The sequence below is a fragment of the Vipera ursinii genome (assembly GCF_947247035.1).
Source record: "Vipera ursinii genome assembly, chromosome: 13".
NCBI lineage: Eukaryota > Metazoa > Chordata > Lepidosauria > Squamata > Viperidae > Vipera > Vipera ursinii.
In genome coordinates this window covers 13,480,201-13,500,837 of record NC_139526.1, presented here as the reverse complement: position 1 = coordinate 13,500,837, position 20,637 = coordinate 13,480,201, and the positions used below count along the sequence as shown (strand labels likewise).

The 20,637-nt window shown below is 42.4% G+C and overlaps 1 protein-coding gene across 1 annotated transcript; it reads right to left on the bottom strand.

The window, feature by feature from the left end:
* Positions 1-265: 265 nt before the first annotated feature.
* LOC310646413 (bMERB domain-containing protein 1-like) lies at positions 266-19,041 on the bottom strand. Its single transcript, XM_083372874.1, has 6 exons — positions 17,689-19,041; positions 6,441-6,564; positions 4,715-4,788; positions 3,495-3,609; positions 2,781-2,863; positions 266-1,234 (listed from the first exon to the last, which is right to left on the bottom strand). The coding sequence occupies exons 1-6, from the start codon at positions 17,795-17,797 to the stop codon at positions 1,101-1,103; spliced, it is 639 nt and encodes a 212-aa protein (XP_083229000.1). The 5' UTR covers positions 17,798-19,041; the 3' UTR covers positions 266-1,100.
* Between the last annotated feature and the right edge of the window lie 1,596 nt (positions 19,042-20,637).

Below are 20,637 nucleotides of genomic sequence, written 5' to 3'. Positions count from 1 at the left end.
CAAAAAGAGAGTTGCATGTCAGTGCTTTTTCTTTCTTTCCCGCCCCCCCCCACCATCCTACATTTTTCTCTCTTCCCTTTTTCCTCACCTATTTTACCTTTCATTTATCCTTGCATTTTTTTTTGTCTTTTATGCTCTGATAACTGAAACAACCACATCATTTCCTCGGTTGCAGCTCTGCATCTCCTGAATGGATCAGAACAACGAACTGAAGTCATTACCGATGTTTAAAATAACGCAACTTATTGTCCCCCGCACAAGGGGGTCGGATAAGAAGCCACTGCAAAGCACAACAGAACAGATTGACATCAGCTTCTGATCAACTATTAGCTATTCTATTTAGCGTTTTTATTAACACACATGTCAGTGCAGAAAGGACCCAACCCAGTCACACGGAGGGTGCTGGCCTCCGTTCGCCCACCGATCAAATACCGCCTTGTTGAAGGAAGACGGTGTGGGATGTATCCAGCGCACAACAGACCATGAAAACTGCTACATGTTATTCCTACTTCAGAGCTGGCATTAGGCTAAGAATTGGTCCTACCCATATGCACGGGCTGGATTCAGACCATGGTTTACCACGTCAGGTCAAGACCAACAGTAGCAGACATATTCACACAGCATGCTAAGCACAGTGTTCATCTTGGCTGTCCTTCCTAACTTATGGAGATGACTTAGCATCCTGTGCAAAACCAGAAAGAGAGTTGTGACTCACATCCCAGATCAAAGCCTGGGTGGACGGTCTGGACGCAACTCTAGACATACAAATGGCCCCTGATGTTTACCTGCAAGCCATAAGCCATTCCCACGTCTATGTCTACGCTTTGCAGGTCTTCTCTGCGTTCTGGGTACAGTTAATATCTACTCCTCGTCTTAACCTAGGGCATGCTCGCCGAGGTCCATGCAACACCAAGGAGTCACCAAGAATAGCACATTTCGGCACACAAGTTACTGTAAGAAATACAACAGGAGATTCAACGATCAAGAATATCTGGGTGCTTGATATCCTGATTCCTTTGCCCACCGTGTTTTTTGTTTGTTTGTATTTTGACCAACGGGGAAGTGGGTTGAACAGGCGCTGCCCGAGAGAGATGCTGGAGCTACATGATGGTGCACTGGGTCATCCCACAGCAATCCTTAATGAGAGCAGCGCTGGTTTTGGTAATGGTGGGCTTGTTGGGAGGAAGCGGTGGTAGTTGAGGTGGAGGCTCAGCTTGCTGCTCTGTAGGTACCCCTGCCAAGGTCAGAAGGGAGAGCATCATTCATTGCCAGATTCGGTTTTCTGAACCCTAACCCAAGCAAACCATCATGGATCAGTGGGTAAACCCAGTTACTTATCCATGCATAAATAAAGATTGACCAGATGATAGCACTAGCAACAGCACTTAAGACTTAATAAGAGTGAATCGTAGAGGGGACAACTGGCCACAGCCAACGCATTGCACCAACTCACATGGCCAGCTTGCCAAAGCCATGGGACAACTCACTGTGGGACAATTTAACAATTCTACAGTATTTCATTATTTAAAATCAATTCAAAAATTGTTTGAATTTCTACCATTCACATTTCATTCTGTCCTTCCTTTGGCATCCTTTCCTGAATGATTCTTTTTCATCATTTCTTTGATATTAGCGTAACTATTGCCTGGCAATGGGTCGTCCCACGGCGAGTTGGCCGTGGCGAATTGCCCGGCACTGAGTTGGCTATGCCAAGTTGGCCATGGTGAGTTGGCTGTGGCAACTTGTCATAGACCCACCCACCCCCCATAGAGAGTTACAGCACTCTCTAGGCCAGGGGTCTTCAAACTTGACCCTTTTATGACTTGTGGGCTTCAACTCCCAGAATTCCTCAGCCAGGCACGCTGGCTGAGGAATTCTGGGAGTTGAAGTCCACAAGTCATAAAAGGTCCAAGTTTGAAGACCCCCTGCTCTAGGTGGTTTACAGTGTCAGCCTATGGCTCCCAACAATCTGGGCCCTCGTTTTACCGACCGCAGAAGGATGGAAGTCTGAGTTAACCTTTGAGTCCCAGCAGGGTCAAACTCCAGGTGGTGGGCAAAGTTTGCCTGCAATGCTGCATTTCTAACCACTGCGCCACCAGGACTCTTGATGCAAATAAACTGACTTTAAGTCAGACAAATTGAAGAAAACAAATCTCCTTTTTTATGACCCTGTAGTCCCTATTAGGGGTAAAGTCAGGGCAATTGGATGTAGCTGAGCATTTGCAGCTAGCCGGATGCCCTTCCTGATGCCTATGCAGAGTTCACAGCAGATATTTTTTTCTTTGTGTCCTAGGAGAGAAACATCTGCCATTACCTAGGATTGAACTTTCAACTTTCTGAGTGGGAGGTGAGCTCTTCATCCCTAGACCACCTCAACACTCTTAAGTCACACAAATAAACCAAGAGAGCTGGGTCATTTATATATGGATCTTAAGAATGTCAGTGTAAAATGCATAAGCTCTACTTTGGAACAAGCAGTAGGAGTCATCACAGAGGTGTAAGTAACTGGATCAGAGATCTGGATCAGCAGCAGTTCTTAAAGGGCTGAGATTGAAACCACTTGAATTATACAATCCCATAATACGCTAAAGCACTGTTTGCTTCTGTGATTTACGGAAATAACTATAATTGGCCAGAAACTAGGGTTTATGTAAGCCTTATTGCTTGGCTTTCCACTATGTAAAAAGTCATAAGCATAGAAAATCACATTTTTGGTTTATTTTTCTGTATGAAAGAAACCTTTGTTTTAAATAATTTGGGGAAAAGGCATGCAAACGTACTAGTGGGAGACTGTACAACATTGTCCAAAGGCCTCAACTTAATCCGTAGGAAATCAGCTATCTCCTTGTCTTCTTCCTTCTCTCTGTTTCAAAGCAAAATAACATATTGTTAAAAGTTAGAAAAGATTTTGTTCTGCTTTGTTGTTGTTTTAAAAAAAATTACGATGCCAATTATGTTATGTTAAAGGGGAGTTAAAGCACATTATGAATTTGGTTAATTGTATATTATGCATAATTTTTATTTAGAATATGATTATTATAACTATAATCCTGTATTTAGCTCTGGGAAGTGGGGGGGGAAGTGGGCGGGTTTGGGGTGGGGGGGATTTGGGGATATATTGTAAAATCTTGTTTTTGTAAAACTCTTTAATAAAAAAAAATTGAATGGCACAACCCATGGACGTGGAAAACGTATTGGAAAATTTTAGCCAAACATCAAGAAAAGTCTTATCAAGAAAAGATAGAGAATGACAAATTAATATCCATCTGTATGGAGTCAAGTTAGGAAAACTTGAGGCAGCCATCTAATTGACCTTGAAAAATGTTAATTAGGTTTAGACTGATTTAGTATAAGAGAATTGACTGGAGTAGGTTATTTTTAACAACGCTCAGAAGAAAGCGATATTGCTTTGCCAGGAAAGCTACGTGAATAAGACCATGAAGTCATCAAGAGTTCAATTCAGCTTGAAGGCTCTTCATCTTAACTTCTCTTACCTCAATCTCTCCACTTCGGCATCATCAACCAGAAAGTCTCTTTTCTGCACTAATTTGTGGATTTTCTGGATCAATTCATCCTCTCTTTGATTCTGCAGCTTAGTCTTGTCTTTTTCTGAGAGAGAGAGAGAGAGAGAGAGAGAGAGAGAGAGAGAGAGAGTGTCTATGGTGGTTCTCACTCTGGTTGTCCCAAAGAAGACTGTGTATGTCATTTCTTTCATGTGTGGCCACCTTACAGCAACCTCAATGTTTCTCCAAACTGCTTCTGGTTGCGTAAGGCAAGTATGGGAAGGTGACACACAAGGTGGAGCAGTGGGCTAATGCCTCCTTAAGTAACACCAGCTGCCTGCAATTAGTGCAGGTTCGCATCGCACCAGGCTCAAGGTTGACTCATCCTTCCATCCTTCCGAGGTAGTTAAAATGAGCACCCAGATTGTTGGGGTCAATAAGCTGACTTTGTAAAAATGCCACTTGGGGGGGGGGCGAAAGCCCCTAATAAGCAGGCAGATACATAGAATGAAGGCTACTGCTAAGCACATTGGTTTGTGCTTTAGATTGTAAGCGGCCCTGAGTCTTCGGAGAAAGGGCGGGATATAAATGGGATTAAAATAAAATAAAAAAACTACCTCTGCAAAACCCGGCACTTCACTCATTGCGCAATCAATAGAGAGTTGTGTTTTGCAAACCAAGGCCACCACAAAATGACAGAGAAAATGTTTTTAAGGTTTCCAGGAACTCTTCCTATTTTTGTAAAAGAGAGAGGGAGAGGGAGAGATTTCACGCTCACAAATCATTTAATGGGACTTAACTCTTAAGACAAACTACAATTTGGAACTCTTCAATCACTTTGGGAGGGTTTCCACTTGTTCTTGCACACATCCTGAAATGTGTTCTTGCACACATCACCTGAGAGCAGGACAAGAAGCAACGGATGGAAACTAACCAAGGAGAGAAGCAACCTGGAACTAAGGAGAAACATCCTGACAGTTGGAACAATTAATCAGTGGAACAACCTGCCTCCAGAAGTGGTGAATGCTCCAACACTGGAAGTTTTTAAGAAGAGACTGGACAGCCATTTGTCTGAAATGGTTTAGGGTTTCCTGCCTGAGCAGGGGGTTTGGACTAGATGACCTCCAAGGTCTCTTCCAAAGTATTATTATTATTATTATTATTATTATTATTATTATTATTATTATTATTATTATTATTATTTCCATTACCTGGGACAGCTACTAAGTTCTGCAGCTCTTTCTTAAGGGTCATGATGTCTTTGCACAACTGGATGTCGTCCATCCTAAGAAATGGGAAAAGAAGGGGGTGGGGGTGGGGAAATGAAGAATTGGGTCTCCTATGGCTGCTTTAGGTAGCATCGTAGAATTGAGATCATCCAGTCCAGCCCTATGCTCAGTGCAGATTAAAGCACCCCAGACTGGTAACTGAGCAATTTGCCCTTTTTCATCAGGACATGCAACCAAGGAGAGCACCCCACCATCCCCAGTCATTTCATTGATTGTTAATTTCATTTCATTAATTCTTTCCTCTCATTAATTGGCTCATTTCATCCATTCATTTCATTAATTCGTTAATTTGCTTATGCTATTGTATCTTAACATTCAATTTGAGTCAGGAATACCCCAACCTCATCCAAAAGTCAAACTCCTTGACCATTCTAGTTCTAAAGGAAGGCAGATCTAATCTTGGGGGATAGCAAAGAATTGAGTCAGCCAATAAAAGGGACTTCATGGAAAGATTATTCACCTGAGAAAGAAGGCAGTGTCAGAAAGAAACTCAACATAACCCCACCTTGATTTTGTTTGGTACAAGAAGGGACAGCAAGAAGGTCTTTCAAGAATTTGTTTACCCATGTGGTATGGCTGAATTACTATTATCCTTCTCATCTTTTCTACTACCTACTATTGGTATCTTATGATTATATTACTTTGCTGTTTGTATGTACACTGAAAACTTCTGCACTGGAGAAAATTTATTGTGTGTCCAACCACACTTGGCCAATAAAGAACTATTCTATTCTATTCTATTCTATTCTATTCTATTCTATTCTATTCTATTCTATTCTATTCCATTCCATTCCATTCCATTCCATTCCATTCCATTCCATTCCGTATAAAGATTCTGTTCTATTCTATTCTATTCCATTCCATTCCATTCCGTATAAAGATTCTATTCTGTTCTGTTCTGTTCTGTTCTATTCTATTCTATTCTATTCCATTCCATTCTGTATAAAGATTCTATTCTATTCTATTCTATTCTATTCTATTCCATTCCATTCCATTCCGTATAAAGATTCTATTCTGTTCTGTTCTGTTCTGTTCTATTCTATTCTATTCTATTCTATTCTATTCCATTCCATTCCATTCCATTCCGTATAAAGATTCTATTCTGTTCTGTTCTGTTCTGTTCTATTCTATTCTATTCTATTCTATTCTATTCTATTCCATTCCATTCCATTCCATTCCATTCCGTATAAAGATTCTGTTCTATTCTATTCCATTCCATTCCGTATAAAGATTCTATTCTGTTCTGTTCTGTTCTATTCTATTCTATTCTATTCTATTCCATTCCATTCTGTATAAAGATTCTATTCTATTCTATTCTATTCTATTCTATTCTATTCTATTCTATTCTATTCTATTCTATTCTATTCTATTCTATTCCTTGATTCCCTGCTATGCCTGTTTTTGCATACAGATGCAAAATAATGCTTTAAATTAAATCAGATTCAGGTTGAATTTTTAAAAAATATATCCTTGGATTAAAACCAGTTCACAGAACAACTACCGACTCAGAGAAAGATTGTTGGATTAACCAGGCAGAAGCTGGTCAGATTTCCCCCACCCCCCGAGAGAGTTCAATAGCCTTTTCCATGTCCAGCATCCCACGTCCCATTTGATTCCCAGTTTCCCACAAAAGTTACTCTTCACTTACATAAATCTCAGCTCTGATTCTCTTCTGACCAAGACTTCCCGAAGTCTTTGAATCTTTGCCATTTCCATCTCTATCTCCTCGGGCATCATGGTTGTTTCTGCCATGGAAATGATGTTGAGTTGATCTGCACGGATGTAAGGTAGAGAGAAAAGGAGAGAATTTGGGAATGAAGGCAAATGTATGTGTCCCAGGATAAAGTTGCAGGATCCAATATGGGTTGGTCACCGGGACCAGAGATTTAGTCTTCCAAGCTTCCTCAGGGAACTGATCTCTCTAGCACAGACATGTCAAACACAAGGCCCAGGGGCCAGATCCGGCCCCCGAAGTGGTTTCATGTGGCCCCCGAAGCCATCCTAGAAACAGTGAAGGAACGGCCCCCACTGCCTTGGCCCTGGCCCAGAGACCCTCCTTCTGCCAGAGACCTTCAGATCTGTCCCACTCCCGCCCAGGCCCCCATAGGCACCCTTGATGCGAATGATATAGAGCTGGCCACGCCCACCCAGTAGGCCATACGCACTCTAGCCATGCCCACCCAGTAGGCCACGCCCACCCTGGCCACACCCACCCGCCCCCCCCCGAGGGCAACCACAATGCTGATGTGGCCCTCAATGAAATTGAGCTTGACACCCCTGCTCTAGCAGAATGGGTTGGTCACCAGGACCAGAGATTTAGTCTTCCAAGCTTCCTCAGGGAACTGATCTCTCTAGCAGAATGGAGAGAGTTTGGCCCAAAGGACTAAAACTGATCCTTCCAAGAAGTGAAAACCAACCAATCAACCAAGTCTCCTCCTGACATATTGTATGCCATGCTCCATCCAATTCCTCGGGTTTTCTGTTTCCTTCCCTTGAACAGATGGCTGTGTCCTGGTTCCGACAGATGAAACTCTTCAAAGAACTTCGAGGCATTGTTTGCCTTAAAGAATCTTTATTCGAGTTGCATGGCATCGGCATGTACACGGTCGAAGCCAAAATCTGAATTCTCCTCCCCTGAGCACATAGTATCAAAGCACAATGCCCTCCTCTAATTAACGGTCATAAATCACATTCTCCAATTAAATTTGAAATGCAGGTTTTCCCTCCTGTTGTCCAACCCCACCCCACCCCCAACAAAGAAGAGGGAGTCAAGGTTATTCTCCAAAGCGCCTGAAGGCAGGACAAGAAGCAACGGATGAAACTAATCCAGGAGAGAAGCAACCTGGAACTTGGAGAGGGAATATTTGCTGATGTAACCTGGAATATGTACAAAAAGATTTTCTTATTGGACTTCTGATTACCCAATCTCCATGTTGCTTCATCAATATCTGGATGTAAAATTGGAAAATTAATAAAACGTTGTGTTTTTTTTTAAAAGAGAGAAGCAACCTAGAACTAAGGAGAAATTTCCTGACAGTTAGAACAATTAATCAGTGGAACAACCTGCCTCCAGAAGCGGTGAATGCTCCAACACTGGAAGTTTTCAAGAAGAGAGTGGGCAGCCATTTGAAATGATATTAGGTCTCCCGCTTGAGCAGGGGTTGGACTAGATGACCTCCAAGGTCCCTTCCAACATCAACATCATCATCATCATCATCATCATCATCATCATCATCATCATTATTATTATTATTATTATTATTATTATTATTATTATTATTATTATTATTAATTATGGCATGAGAGAAGGTGAGGGAGAAACATTTGAAGAAATGATGCAACCCAGAATGTAGAAGTGGAAGGGACCGAAGATAAAATTACCCTTGAGTTTTTACCACTATTGTGGCAAAAAAAAAGGTTCATAAAATCAGGTATGAATTCACTTAACAACTGCTTTGCTTAGCGATGGAAATTCTATTCCCAAACGTGGTCCAGGATGGAAATTCTACTCCCAAACGTGGTCCAGGACTACCTGTAAAGCATAAACCAGGTCTCCAAGTGATGTGGGAATTCAGTCAGTCTTGTCTTTCCAGTTGCACTGGATAATTTGGACTTGCAATCCAGAGCTGTAACTGGACAAAGCATCTCCCACTCTGTGCTATGATATATTTTCTGGGCCGGTTCAGGACTATGATGAAGTTTTAAGCTGGCAGCTATTAAAGGGAAGCAATAAAGCAGCTTCTTGTTTGCTGGCCTCTCCGCCTGTCACAGGACTTTTATCGCTAACTACTTAAGAGGATGGAATTTGGTGCCTATGTATTTAATATATTCTGGCAACCTTGTCCTGCAGATCGGAATTCTCCTAACCTATGCAATGGCACGTCTTTGCAATTATTCCCCCACATAATGCCTTATCTGTTTTTCATCGATCTTTCCTCTCGGCCTTCCTCAGGAAATTATTATCCCTCTTTTTTTACCTTGATGGGGATATCATAAACCCAAATCTACCATCACCGAACTGTGAAGACATGCACAACCACTGGAAATGAATGAGGAGTTCGAATTCTTTGTTGCCATTTGTATTTTTACAGCTGCAAACTTCCTGCAATATTAACCGATTCCTCTTCAGAAGGAAAAAAATAATCACATGTAGACCAAACGAGTCAAGGAGGTTTTTCCCTACCAGATCTATCTTCAAAAGATGTTCTGGAAGGATTCTTGGGAACAAAGAATGTGAAAATACGATGGTGAACCATCCTTAAATCCACCAGCTATTGTATATAAACGAGGACCAAGTTCCACCCTCACTAACACTGATGATGTTACCTAGTTGGGTAATGAGATGCCAACAAGCAAACAATCAAGCTCAGAGAACACCAAGGACCTCCTCCTCCTCTCTGCAAACCCCACTCCTTCTAGCACTGATGATGTTATCTAGCTGGGTAATGAAACATCTACAAGCGAACAACCAAGCTCAGAGAACACCAAGGACCACCTCCTCCTCCTCCTCCTCCTCCTCCTCCTCCTCCTCCTCCTCCTCCTCCTCCTCCTCCTCCTCCTCTCCACAAACCTCACTCCCTTCTAGCACTGATGATGTTACCTAGCTGGGTAATGAAACATCTACAAGCAAACAACCAAGTTCAGAGAACACCAAGGACCACCTCCTCCTCCTCCTCCTCCTCCTCCTCCTCCTCCTCCTCCTCCTCCTCCTCTCCACAAACCTCACTCCCTTCTAGCACTGATGATGTTACCTAGCTGGGTAATGAAACATCTACAAGCAAACAACCAAGTTCAGAGAACACCAAGGACCACCACCACCTCCTCCTCCACCTCCTCCTCCTCTCCACAAACCTCACTCCCTTCTAGCACTGATGAGCTGGCTAATGAAACATCTACAAGCGAACAACCAAGCTCACAGCACACCAAAGGAGAGAGCACCACACAAACAGAATGCACAGCTTTAAGAAGTGAATTGGGTACAGCTCTAAACCTGCTTTTGATGGGCACATATTTAAAAGAAAAAGGAAAAAAAAACTAGACAAAACTAATCCAAGGCTGTTCTGGAATGCTGATGTCCATCAGCGATACAAACTACCCTTAGACATGTTATTGAGTGGTTTAAACTATATAATAACATAATGAGCAAACAGTTATCTGCTTCTACAGTATATGGACATCTCTAATAGCTTTCTTGGATGAAGGCACCAGGTGCTGAGCTGGCGTCGGAAGATTTTATTTTTTTTCACTTAGTCAAGTAATTTCTCCCGCTGGCAACTTAAAAGTAATGACTACAGCCAGCCGGACATCGTTGTGCTGAAAATAACAATGAGGACAAGCTTTATGCCACTTCAGTGACAACCGGCTGATGTTTTGAAGATGCTCTTAAACGTGGGGATATAGCCCAACGTTATCACTGTCCGTGGTCCTGAAAGTCAGAATTCTAATAATACTCAAAAGTCAAGTAACATGATTAAAAGGCGGAGGGGGTGGTGGTTTATGTTGGAGCATTTTACTGTTTTATGGTTGTTACTGGTTTTACTGGCGTGGTGAGAGGCCCACAGTTGTTTAGGATAGTCTGCCATGCTTTTTAAGGTGGAAAGATGCCCTAACTCTCACAATGGAAGAGCGGATGGTAAAAGTGATACTGTTGGCAGGGATGCCAAAATTGACTGTTTTAATCAAAGAGTTTGCAGGTAGTCCTCAGCGTACATTGATTTAGTGACTATATTCCAAGTCACTTACTTGGACTTACAGCCAGTAAGTCCCCACAGACATGTGACTAAAATTTGATGGCTTGGCATCGGGCGTGTGTTTACCATGGGTTGCAGAATGCTAGGATCATTTGGTCGTCATTTGTGACCTTTCCCAGCCAATTTCTAGCAAGCAAAGTCAAGGGAGAAAGTTGGATCTGCTTACAGACCGCATAATTCACTTAACAATGGTAGTGTTTCGCTTAAGAACCATGGCAACAAAAAGGTCATAGAACTGGGCACAGCTCACTTAACCTTGCTTAACCATGGAAAAAACTGCTCTCACTTGTGGTAAAAAGTCAAGGATTACTTGTATCTAATTTTGTTTCTACTTGGAAAACACTTCTGGACTTTTTGCTGAAAACTAGGGAAAAAATGAAACTTTGATTTTAGGGTTGTCAGGATGATTTTGTTGCAGAAATGGCTTGAAATTTGAGAGAAATGTAAAGCAAAATGTCTTTTTGTTTTTTACTGCATGGAAAGAAGTCAGAAGTCACTAATCTTTCTTTCTCTCTGCACCCTTCTCTTCCTTTTTCTTAGCTTTCCAATCTTTGTTTCTTTTTGTATTTTTATCTTATAATAAACTTTAATAATAATAAAAAAGGTTGGCCATATAAATAAATTCCTTTCCAGACTATCAAATCTTATGAAACAGCATAAGCGTTTCTGAGTCACATGAAAAGATGCTTTTTAATCATATTTTTAGTGTGAAAAGGTGCCAGCAAACTCCTGATTTTTTTCAGCACCATAGATTAACATGGCTGTCATCCATTGTCCATGCTACTGATGTCTCTTTATAGTCTTGATCATAATCCCAGCTAGAGACTCCAAAAATAGATTGCATAAAGGAATTCATGCAAGTCTTAAATGAGTGAAAACTTCCAGCTTTAGCTACGGATCATTAAATCTTGTTTTGTTTCTCCTCTGACTCTATAGGAGGTGGAGGCAGCTTTGATGAACAAGAGCCAAAAAATTAAAAATTTTCAGCAGCAACCCCTTAATTGTAAGACTTCCATCCTGCTCTCTTTTTAAGTATTTTTTTTTCTGAAACAGCAGTTTAACTGCAACAATCTTTAGATGACCTCATCGCTGTATGAACGGTTTCTCTGCTGTTCCTATTACCTTTAATAGGTATTATGGGACATTGTTCTTACTTGGTTTTATTGTTTATTAATAATTGTTTAATTTTTAATTGCTGCTGATGGTTGCAACTGTGATTTTGATGAGGGGGTGGTGTTGGAATACTTGAGAATTAAATGTGCGTGTTCGTGCATTTATCCAAATGAATGCAAGAGCCAATTTAGTAAGGAATCAAGTCGGGAATCAAGAAAAACTGGGTTCAGAATGGTAATATATACACTGTTGCCCTGAGTTACTTAGAAAAATAATAAAGTTGGGAAATAGATTAGATTAGATTGGATGGATGGATAGATAGATAGATAGATAGATAGATAGATAGATAGATAGATAGATAGATAGATAGACAGACAGACAGACAGACAGAGGTGATAGAGATAGACAATAAAAGATGATAGATGGATAGATAGATAGATAGATAGATAGATAGATAGATAGATAGATAGATAGATAGATAGATAGATCACTAGATTGATATAGAGATTTATTTTAAAAAATGTATTTGTGCTGCATTCTCCATCCAACATATAACCCAAGATACTTTCAAAACATCTGAATTTACCTCCTGCTTTATTGAACAGGTCTCTTGAAAGCTACGCTGGTATTTCAATATATTAGATTTTTGTAAAATATGAAGTATTCATATTTCACTGATGGCTGGGTACCGCAATCACCATTAGCCAGAACACGCTCAATTGGTATTCTTTGGCCCCTTTGCCTTCTCCAAAGGCATTTCCCCTCTCCCCATTTCCCGAACAATGAAGACACTTCCAAGCAAGGCTTTTGAATTGTCTGCACCGTCCCCCACTTCAGAAAGAAAGAAACACAGCTTTCATTTCAGACCTGATTGCCTCTATTTAAGGTTATTTTATGCAGGATTTAATTGCTTCCCTTTCACAGCAGGTGCTTAGCACTTCCAAGGCGAATGAAGGCACCCGCTCAACATAACACCTGCCGCAGGATATTAGGCGGATGCGAAAGAGAGTTTTGCAAAAACCTCCCCTTTTTGTACCAAACAAGGCATTTCACCCCTTGACATTTATGCCACGTTGGTTTTATTTATTGATGGTGCTTTGACCTGGTTTTTCAAAGTGGCAGAACTCTTCACCCAGCATGCTGGCTAGGGAATTCTGGGATTTGAAATCCAATCCTCTTAAAGTTGTCAAGCTTTTTAAAAAAAACACCATTGGCATAGTCCAATGAGTCATTAAGGCTAGGAGTTTCTCTAGGAACTATAGAAAACGGTTTAGAGATCTACTGGCATATCACTGGGTGGCTTGCAAAGAGCTTCAAGAGTATCCACAGCCCCAGTTTCATCATTGATTGTAAAGATGAAAACCAAAAACAAACAGATGCTCTGTCACAGCTGGCCCTTGCAGGCTCATTCCTGGGCTGAATTGTGCAGCCGTGCGCGGCAAGCAAAGCCTGTGAAGCAGTGATAGCATTAATTCACACCACAGCATGGCCACAGATGAGCCTCCTCAAGCAAAGATCTGGTTTTCACTTGGCCGAAGTTATCCCTTGTGAATAGAATAGAATAGAATAGAATAGAATAGAATAGAATAGAATAGAATAGAGAATGGAATGGAATGGAATGGAATGGACAGTCTCCTGCTGACTGGCCCAAAATCACCCAGCTGGCTTTCATGCCTAAGGGGAGACTAGAACTCAGAGTTTCTTGCTAATTTGTCCAAAGTCACCTAGTTGATTTTCATGACTAAGGCGGGACTAGAACTCACAGTCTCCTGGTGATTGGTTCAAAGTCACCCAGCTGGCTTTCATGGCTAAGGCGGGACTAGAACTCACAGTCTCCTGGTGATTGGTTCAGAGTCACCCAGCTGGCTTTCATGGCTAAGGCGGGACTAGAACTCATAGTTTCCTGGTAATTGGTTCAGTCACCCAGCTAAGGCAGGACTAGAACTCACAGTCTCCTGGTGATTGGTTCAGAGTCACCCAGCTGGCTTTCATGGCTAAGGCGGGACTAGAACTCACAGTCTCCTGGTGATTGGTTCAAAGTCACCCAGACGGCTTTCATGGTTAAGGCAGGACTAGAACTCACAGTCTCCTGCTTTCTACCCTGGGTTCTTAACCACTAGATCAAACTGACTCTCTATTTTATATATCCTGGTTATTTTCCCCCCCTCCCTTCTCCTTCCTCTTAACCATATGCCTGTTTCCTTCCTTTCTTTTCTTTTCTTTTGTGAGAGAAATTGCTTAACAGAGGGGAAACAGGCGGCAGGTACTCGCACTCAAGGACAAGAAATAAATGGATTTCCGTGCAGAAATCTGTGGCCTTTATCCTCTGTATGGCCAGGAGCTACGGAGGACAAATAGAACAAGGAGAAAGAAAATCCAAATCAAAATTAGACTCGCTATCTCAATAGCAGCTAGATAATGTAAGCAAAAGAAGGAATCTTCTAAAAATCCAAGCTTAGTCAAAAGGAATCCAATGTCACATTGTGTTCCCTAAATAATAATAATAATAATAATAAAATCCACGTGCACGCAAGTTGTGCCAGGATGCCAAATCCCCAGGGGGTTTCGCTGGCAAGACCAGCAAGCTACAGTTTTGCCCACTCGTTTCTGGAATCTTTCCGCTGCCAAAAGACACAAAGATCTTGAAAATTTGTACATTTCAACGTTGTCACAGTAGACTCGCCACACAGCCTGGCTTGCCACCAGACAACTGTCATGGGAGGGGGCAAAGAAAGCCTGGGGGGTGTGAGGGAAGTTTGGGAGGGAAATTGGGAATGCAAGGGGGCCGACGGGGAAGCCTGAGACAAGACTCCACATGTCACGGTCGCCCAGCTGGGGAAGTCCGAGGCAGACATATCACTCCCAAAATAAAGAGGGTGCAAGTGATTGGTGGACAACAGACGATGGGAAGTCCGGGGGGGGTGGGTGGGCGGAAAGGTAAATTTTTCCAATGCTGTTTTCACGCAAAATCGTCAGAACCGGCTTTTCTACTTCGGTAGAAATAGAATGGAATCTTCTGTAAAAAAAAAATGGTTAAATAAAATGTCCCAGGACTTTTTCTTTTGCTGTCTAACATAGTGGGACACATAGTTTTGCTCCCTCCTTGCAGGGGCAAAAGAGTGGATTTTCAGCAAACCCCCCCCCAACTAATGAAACTTCACTGGTAGGCTAGGTGATGGGAAAGGTGGAAGGAAAAAAGACAATTACGAACAGCAGCAAGGCGGAAGGACTCGGTGACATTGGTGATGGGGCCACTGTTGGAAGAGCTGAAGGACCCAGATAGAGATCATCATTAAAAAATAAATGAATCCTGCTCTTAGTATAGGCTACACTCAGTGACCATAATGGTATGTGGGAAAGAGCTTGGGCGACTAGGTCAAGAGATGCTAACAAGGGAACAGTCAGATAAGAGATAGCACAGTCCTTGGCTGGATAATGGGTGGGGCAAGAGGCTAACATCATTATCATCTGTATGTGTAAAAGCTTTACAGGGAAAGAAAGAAGAAAAAGAAAGAAAGAAAGAAAGAAAGAAAGAAAGAAAGAAAGAAAGAAAGAAAGAAAGAAAGAAAGAAAGAAAGAAGAAAGAGAGAAAAAGAGAGAGAGAAAGAAAGAAAGAAAGAAAGAAAGAAAGAAAGAAAGAAAGAGGAAGGGAGGGAGGGAGAGAAAGAAAGAAAGAGAGAAAGAAAGGGAGAGAGAAAGAAAGAAAGCTGTAATGGGATCCCTATCTAGTTTATCCCAACCTTTCTAATTCAGTGTCTCAAAACTCCACAACGGCTTGACTTCAGAAGTTGTGGGTGCCCCACTTCACTTAACAACCAAATTGCTGGTCAAAATTGTGGTTGCTAAATGAGAACTATCTATCCCATCATGGACTAAGGTGATGGCGCAGTGGTTAAATTGCAGTATTGCAGGATGACTCTGCCGACTGTCCGGCGTTCGATCCTGACCGGCTCAAGGTTGACTCAGCCTTCCATCCTTCCAAGGTCGGTGAAATGAGGATCCAGATTGTTGGGGGCAATTAAGCTGACTTTATAAAGTGCTTAGACAGGGCTGTTAAGCACTTGGAAGCAGTATATAAGTCTAAGTGCTATTGTTGAACCATTCCAGACAAATGGTTGTCCAATCTCTTCTTAAAACGTCCAGCGATGGAGCACCCATAACTTCTGAAGTCAAGCCGTTCCACTGATTGATTGTTCTAACTGTCCAGAAATTTCTCCTTAGTTCTTGGTTGATTAATTTCCATCTGTTACTACTTGTCTGGCCCCTCTGGTGCTTTGGACAATAGGTTGATTCCCCCCTTCTCTTTGTTAGACTAGACGTGGCTTACCGTTACCAAGGAAGGAATCATAACTGAACTGCTTTCATAAAATCTATGCTACTCAAAACTTCGGTAGTTCATTCCCTCCCCCCCCCAGCATCTTCAGGTAGGCAAAACAACTGGCAAATTTTTCAGCCATGAAAATGGCAAAGGGATATATCGCATACCGATCTTCATTGTCCCAAGAAACAAACTTTTGACTCAAACAAACGTTTTCTTAGATCCCCCCTCCTGTCCGTTTTAGGAGTTTAAAACACTAAAAAAAGCATTATTCTGGGGAGGAGGGGAAAGGAGAAGTTTTTGTATTCCCAGGTTGTTTTGATTCGGCATGTCTTGAAATGAAAAGAGAAACAAAAACCCATCTTCAAGGCAAGCGTGACTTCTGTTAATTTCAACCGTGCATTTTTCTTGATGACCTTATGGAAATTATCCGCCCTAAGCCTTCCCCAGATCGTCTTGGATTTGCAAGTCCACTTCTGTCCCTGGAATTCTCAAGCAATCCTCCATCAAAGCACACACCAAGGCTAACCCAACTGAGCCTCCAACATCAGCCAAGGATCCTACAAAATATAGGAATTTTTTCCCCAATATCCTCTACCACTTTCTTAATAAGAAAAAGGACATTGGCTCGTGTCTATGTTGTTAGTTGCGAAGTCGTGTCCGACCCATCGCGACCCTATGGACAATGTTCCTCCAGGCCTTCCTTCCTCGTGTCTATAGAGGTTCTCAAACATCCAGATCGTGGATGTCCCCAAAAGGAGCTTTTTCCAAAAGGCAAGTGGACTTTCTTGGTATTTTTTTTTGGGGGGGGGGGTTTCCCCTTGATAACATTTCAGTTCTTCGGAAGAACATTCCTTCCGCTTTGATTGTCACAAGACCACGGTAAGGGATCTTCCAAGTACAGAGGGGATAGGACAACAAAGAGCTAGGTTATCAACTGAACTGAAGAAGCATCCTGCATGAGCAGTGAATTCTTTTCAAGGGGGGGGGGGAAAGAATGTCCGGTTGCCTTTTTTGGGGGGGGGGAAACCCCCAACCTCCAGGACATGACATCTCGTTTCTTCGCAACCTTGTTGACCGGAATAAAACAGGATGTTGCTGAGGGCGAATCCCTTGCCTCTTCTGAAGATGCTGGGAATCACAAGAGGACCAACACGCTCCGGATTTCTTTGGGTTGGGTGGTCACAGGACCACCATAAATAAGGGGGTCTTCGGAGGAGTGGGGAGATGGGAAAAGACCAAATCCTGAAGGTGACCAACCGCCGGATCAACCTTCTCTGACTAATCCCCCCCCCATCTCCTTAGGGATGCTAAGAGGCATATCTTCACTGTCCAGCCCGCACCAAGAACAAAGGTTTGAATTAAAAGATTTCTGGGCCACCCAGGAAATCAGAAATCACTCTCTTCCCCTCCCCTCCCCCCCCACTTTCCTTTTGTTCCTAGGAAACCAACAGGACAAGGCTGGATTAGAGCCATGGGTTGTGTGAATGTCACAATCGCTTTCCTTTCCAAGTGCTGATGCAAAACAGCTGGCGGGGGTCCTTCCTTCTCTGCATGCACAGATTTCCCCTTTGGTTGGCCTGGAGGGGCGAGGCGGGTGTGCATGTGTGTATGTGTGCATGTGTGTGTGTGTGTGTGTGTGTGTGTGAGAGAGAGAGAGAGAGAGAGAGAGAGAGAGAGAGAGAGAGAGAGAGACCCAAGCCTCTTCCACTTACTTTTCCCGAGCCCATCCGAGGGTTTCCACTCCGTCTCTTTCACCGCCCCATAGCTTCTCGGCGCTTTCTCGGCTCCCAAGCTGCTGGAAATGGACTGCTTTAATTCCATGCTGTTGTGTGGATGCTAGCTAGGCCACCCCTGTCTGCTCTTCCAAGACTTCAGCCAGCCTGGGACCCACTTCCCTTTAGTCCATCCCAGCTGGAGGGGAAAAAAAAGAGAAGAAAAAGAAGAAGAGAAATGCAGGGTGGAAAAAGGGGGAGGAAGGATCGCTCAGTCCGGTCGTCTTCGGGTCCTTCCTTGTTGTGGGTTGTTGTTGTATTGTGTGTGTGTGTGTGTGTGTCTTTGTTTGTTTTCCCTTCGATTCCTGCTGCGGCCAGATTGGCAAGCGCGCGGCTGAGCTCACTGCATCCTTCCCTTGCGTTGGTACCCTAGGAGGAGAGAGCGAGGTGACAGGAATGCAGTGCGCAGACTCGGAGGGAAGATGCTCGCTAAGCCTTCCTCTCTCTCTCCCCCCACCCCCCAACCCCCCAGGCCCAAGGGAACACAAGGAAGGGGAAAGGAAGGGAAGGGGAAGGAGGCAAACAATGGGATGCAGGGAAGAGAGAGGTGGAGAGGCCCAGGAAACAGCCTTGAGAATCAGGCAGGCGTAAAACAAAAGGGAAGCATCAAGAGGACACCAGCTCTGGTCTTTTGACCCCATCTTTGCCACTCTCTGCTCGCTTCTTAGGGCTGGGGGTGGTGGTGAAGAAAGGATGGACTCACCTCTTGGATGTGATGATTGATATCCAACTCTCGGGGGTCAGCGAGGTAGATCTTCAGAGGAGCAGGGATTCCATCCTGGGAAGGTTATGAGTTCAAGCCAGCCTGCTTTTGGCCAGTTTTTTCCACCCCCGCCCCCAAAGATTGGTTCTGATTGGGCTGGAGAGCAGGGGAAATTAATATTCAGACCCTGTTATTAGAGTGGATGTTCAGTTGGGTTTGTACCACACGTAGACCAGGTGAAAAGGGGTGGGGGAGGGAAGGGTGGAGTGTGATTCTGCCCATTGAATTGGGCATGGTTTGGGCAGGTAGAGCGAGCCAAGGTGTTCTATTCAAAGCGTTGCATTATATCTGTTAGCAGATTACAAATGATTTCAGGGGTTTTTTTTGGGGGGTGGGGGTGGGAAAAGTCTAAACGAGAATGTTGAAAACAGGACATATGAGGCAGCCGAGAGGAGTGACCAAAAAAGAAGTTCTATATTGATGCTATTGCTAATTGGATATATGTTAGGAAAAAAATGTTTGCGTTTAACCTCTTTGTTACTAAAACACTAAGAACCCTATTAACCTAACGTTAATGTAAAAAGGTAAAGGTTCCCCCGCACATGAGTGCTAGACGCCAAAGGCGCACGGAACGCTGTTACCTTCCCACCGGAGCAGTCCCTATTTTTCTACTTGCATTTTTACGTGCTTTAGAACTGCTAGGTTGGCAGAAGCTGGGACACGTAACAGGCGCTCACTGTTACGCGGCACTCAGGATTCGACATTTATATGTGTGTGTGTGTATGTGTGTGTATATGTATAAACCCTCTGGCTTTGCATAAAGGAATAAACAGAAGTAGATATAGATATATAAATGGAGTTGCAGGTATAGATGCAGAAATACAGGTAATCTTGAGAAATAGAAGACTATTAACTTTAGAGGGTCACGATTTGCAATATGGCTGGCATGCTTTCCTATGGACGGAGAAACAAGGTCTTTTCTCGCATTTTCAAAGACACCGGATCAGGCAAGCGCTACTCAATACTTGGAAAAAAATTAGATCTCACAATTACACCAAAATACCGGTCTGGCTATCCACCCTTGAAGCGATAGTTTACCCAAATCTGTTTGATTTGGGTAACATAATCTCATACAAGGATATTCTGAATGAGGAGGGGGAATTGAAACTTAGGAATGAACTAGAATTACAAGGTATAAAACTCGATTGGTGGGCCTACTTACAAATCCAATCGAGATTTAGGAAGGATAAAAATGAATGGGGGATATATACCTCTGAAACAGCATTGGACAAAATATTATTGGGACCGGACTCTAAACAAATAAGGAATTTTTATAAATTACTTTTGGGATATAAGCTGTTTGAAGAGCAAGTGAAAGACCCCATGTTGATCTGGGCTAACAATTTAGGACATAACATCGACCTAGATACTTGGCAAACAATTTGGGATAGGAATAAAAGGATAACACTGGCCTCATCGTATAAAGAAAATTTATTTAAAATGTTTTACCGATGGCATCTTCCCCCAGCCCGCTTAGCAAAAATGTACACAACAGTATCTCCCAAATGTTGGAAGTGTTCTGAAGAGATAGGCACATACTTCCACACGTGGTGGTCTTGCAGTAAAACACAAAAATTTTGGAGAATGATTTGGATTTGGCTGAAAGAAATATTGAAACAAGATCTGGAGTTTAGTCCAGAACTTTTCTTGTTGGGAATCACGAAAGAGAAATATCCTAAAGATGTGCTATACTTAACGATCCATATTATCACAGCAGCTAGAATATCATTTGCGCAAAAATGGAAAAAGAATGAGATCCCAGGACAAAAAGAGGTTATTAGGAAAATTTGGGATTGCGCTGAAATGGACAGATTAACTTTGGAATTAAAGAATAAAGATCAATCAGACTATTATAGAATTTGGAACAAATTGTATCTTTGGATGGATAAAAAGAAAGGTCTCTATTAGGTTTTACAGACTAGCTCACTGTTTTAAATATCGTGGTATTTCACCGATTTGTAATCTAAGTGTATTTAAGTGTATTTTTGATGTATATATATACATGTATATATATATATATTTAAACATTGTAGACAAAAAGGTTTGTCAGCTCGCTGGTACTGTGTCCAATGTTTTTAAATAATAAATTTAATAAAAAAAAAATTAAAAAAAAAAAAAAAAGAACT

Excerpts from the sequence above, each read along its gene's own strand:
- LOC310646413 (XM_083372874.1), bottom strand. The coding sequence starts at position 17,797 with ATGGAATTAAAGCAGTCCATTTCCAGCAGCTTGGGAGCCGAGAAAGCG. Across the intron at positions 4,789-6,440 it reads GAATCAGAGCTGAGATTTAT|GATGGACGACATCCAGTTGT; the intron begins GTAAGTGAAGAG and ends CCCATTTCTTAG. Across the intron at positions 2,864-3,494 it reads GCCGAAGTGGAGAGATTGAG|AGAGAAGGAAGAAGACAAGG; the intron begins GTAAGAGAAGTT and ends GCTTTGAAACAG.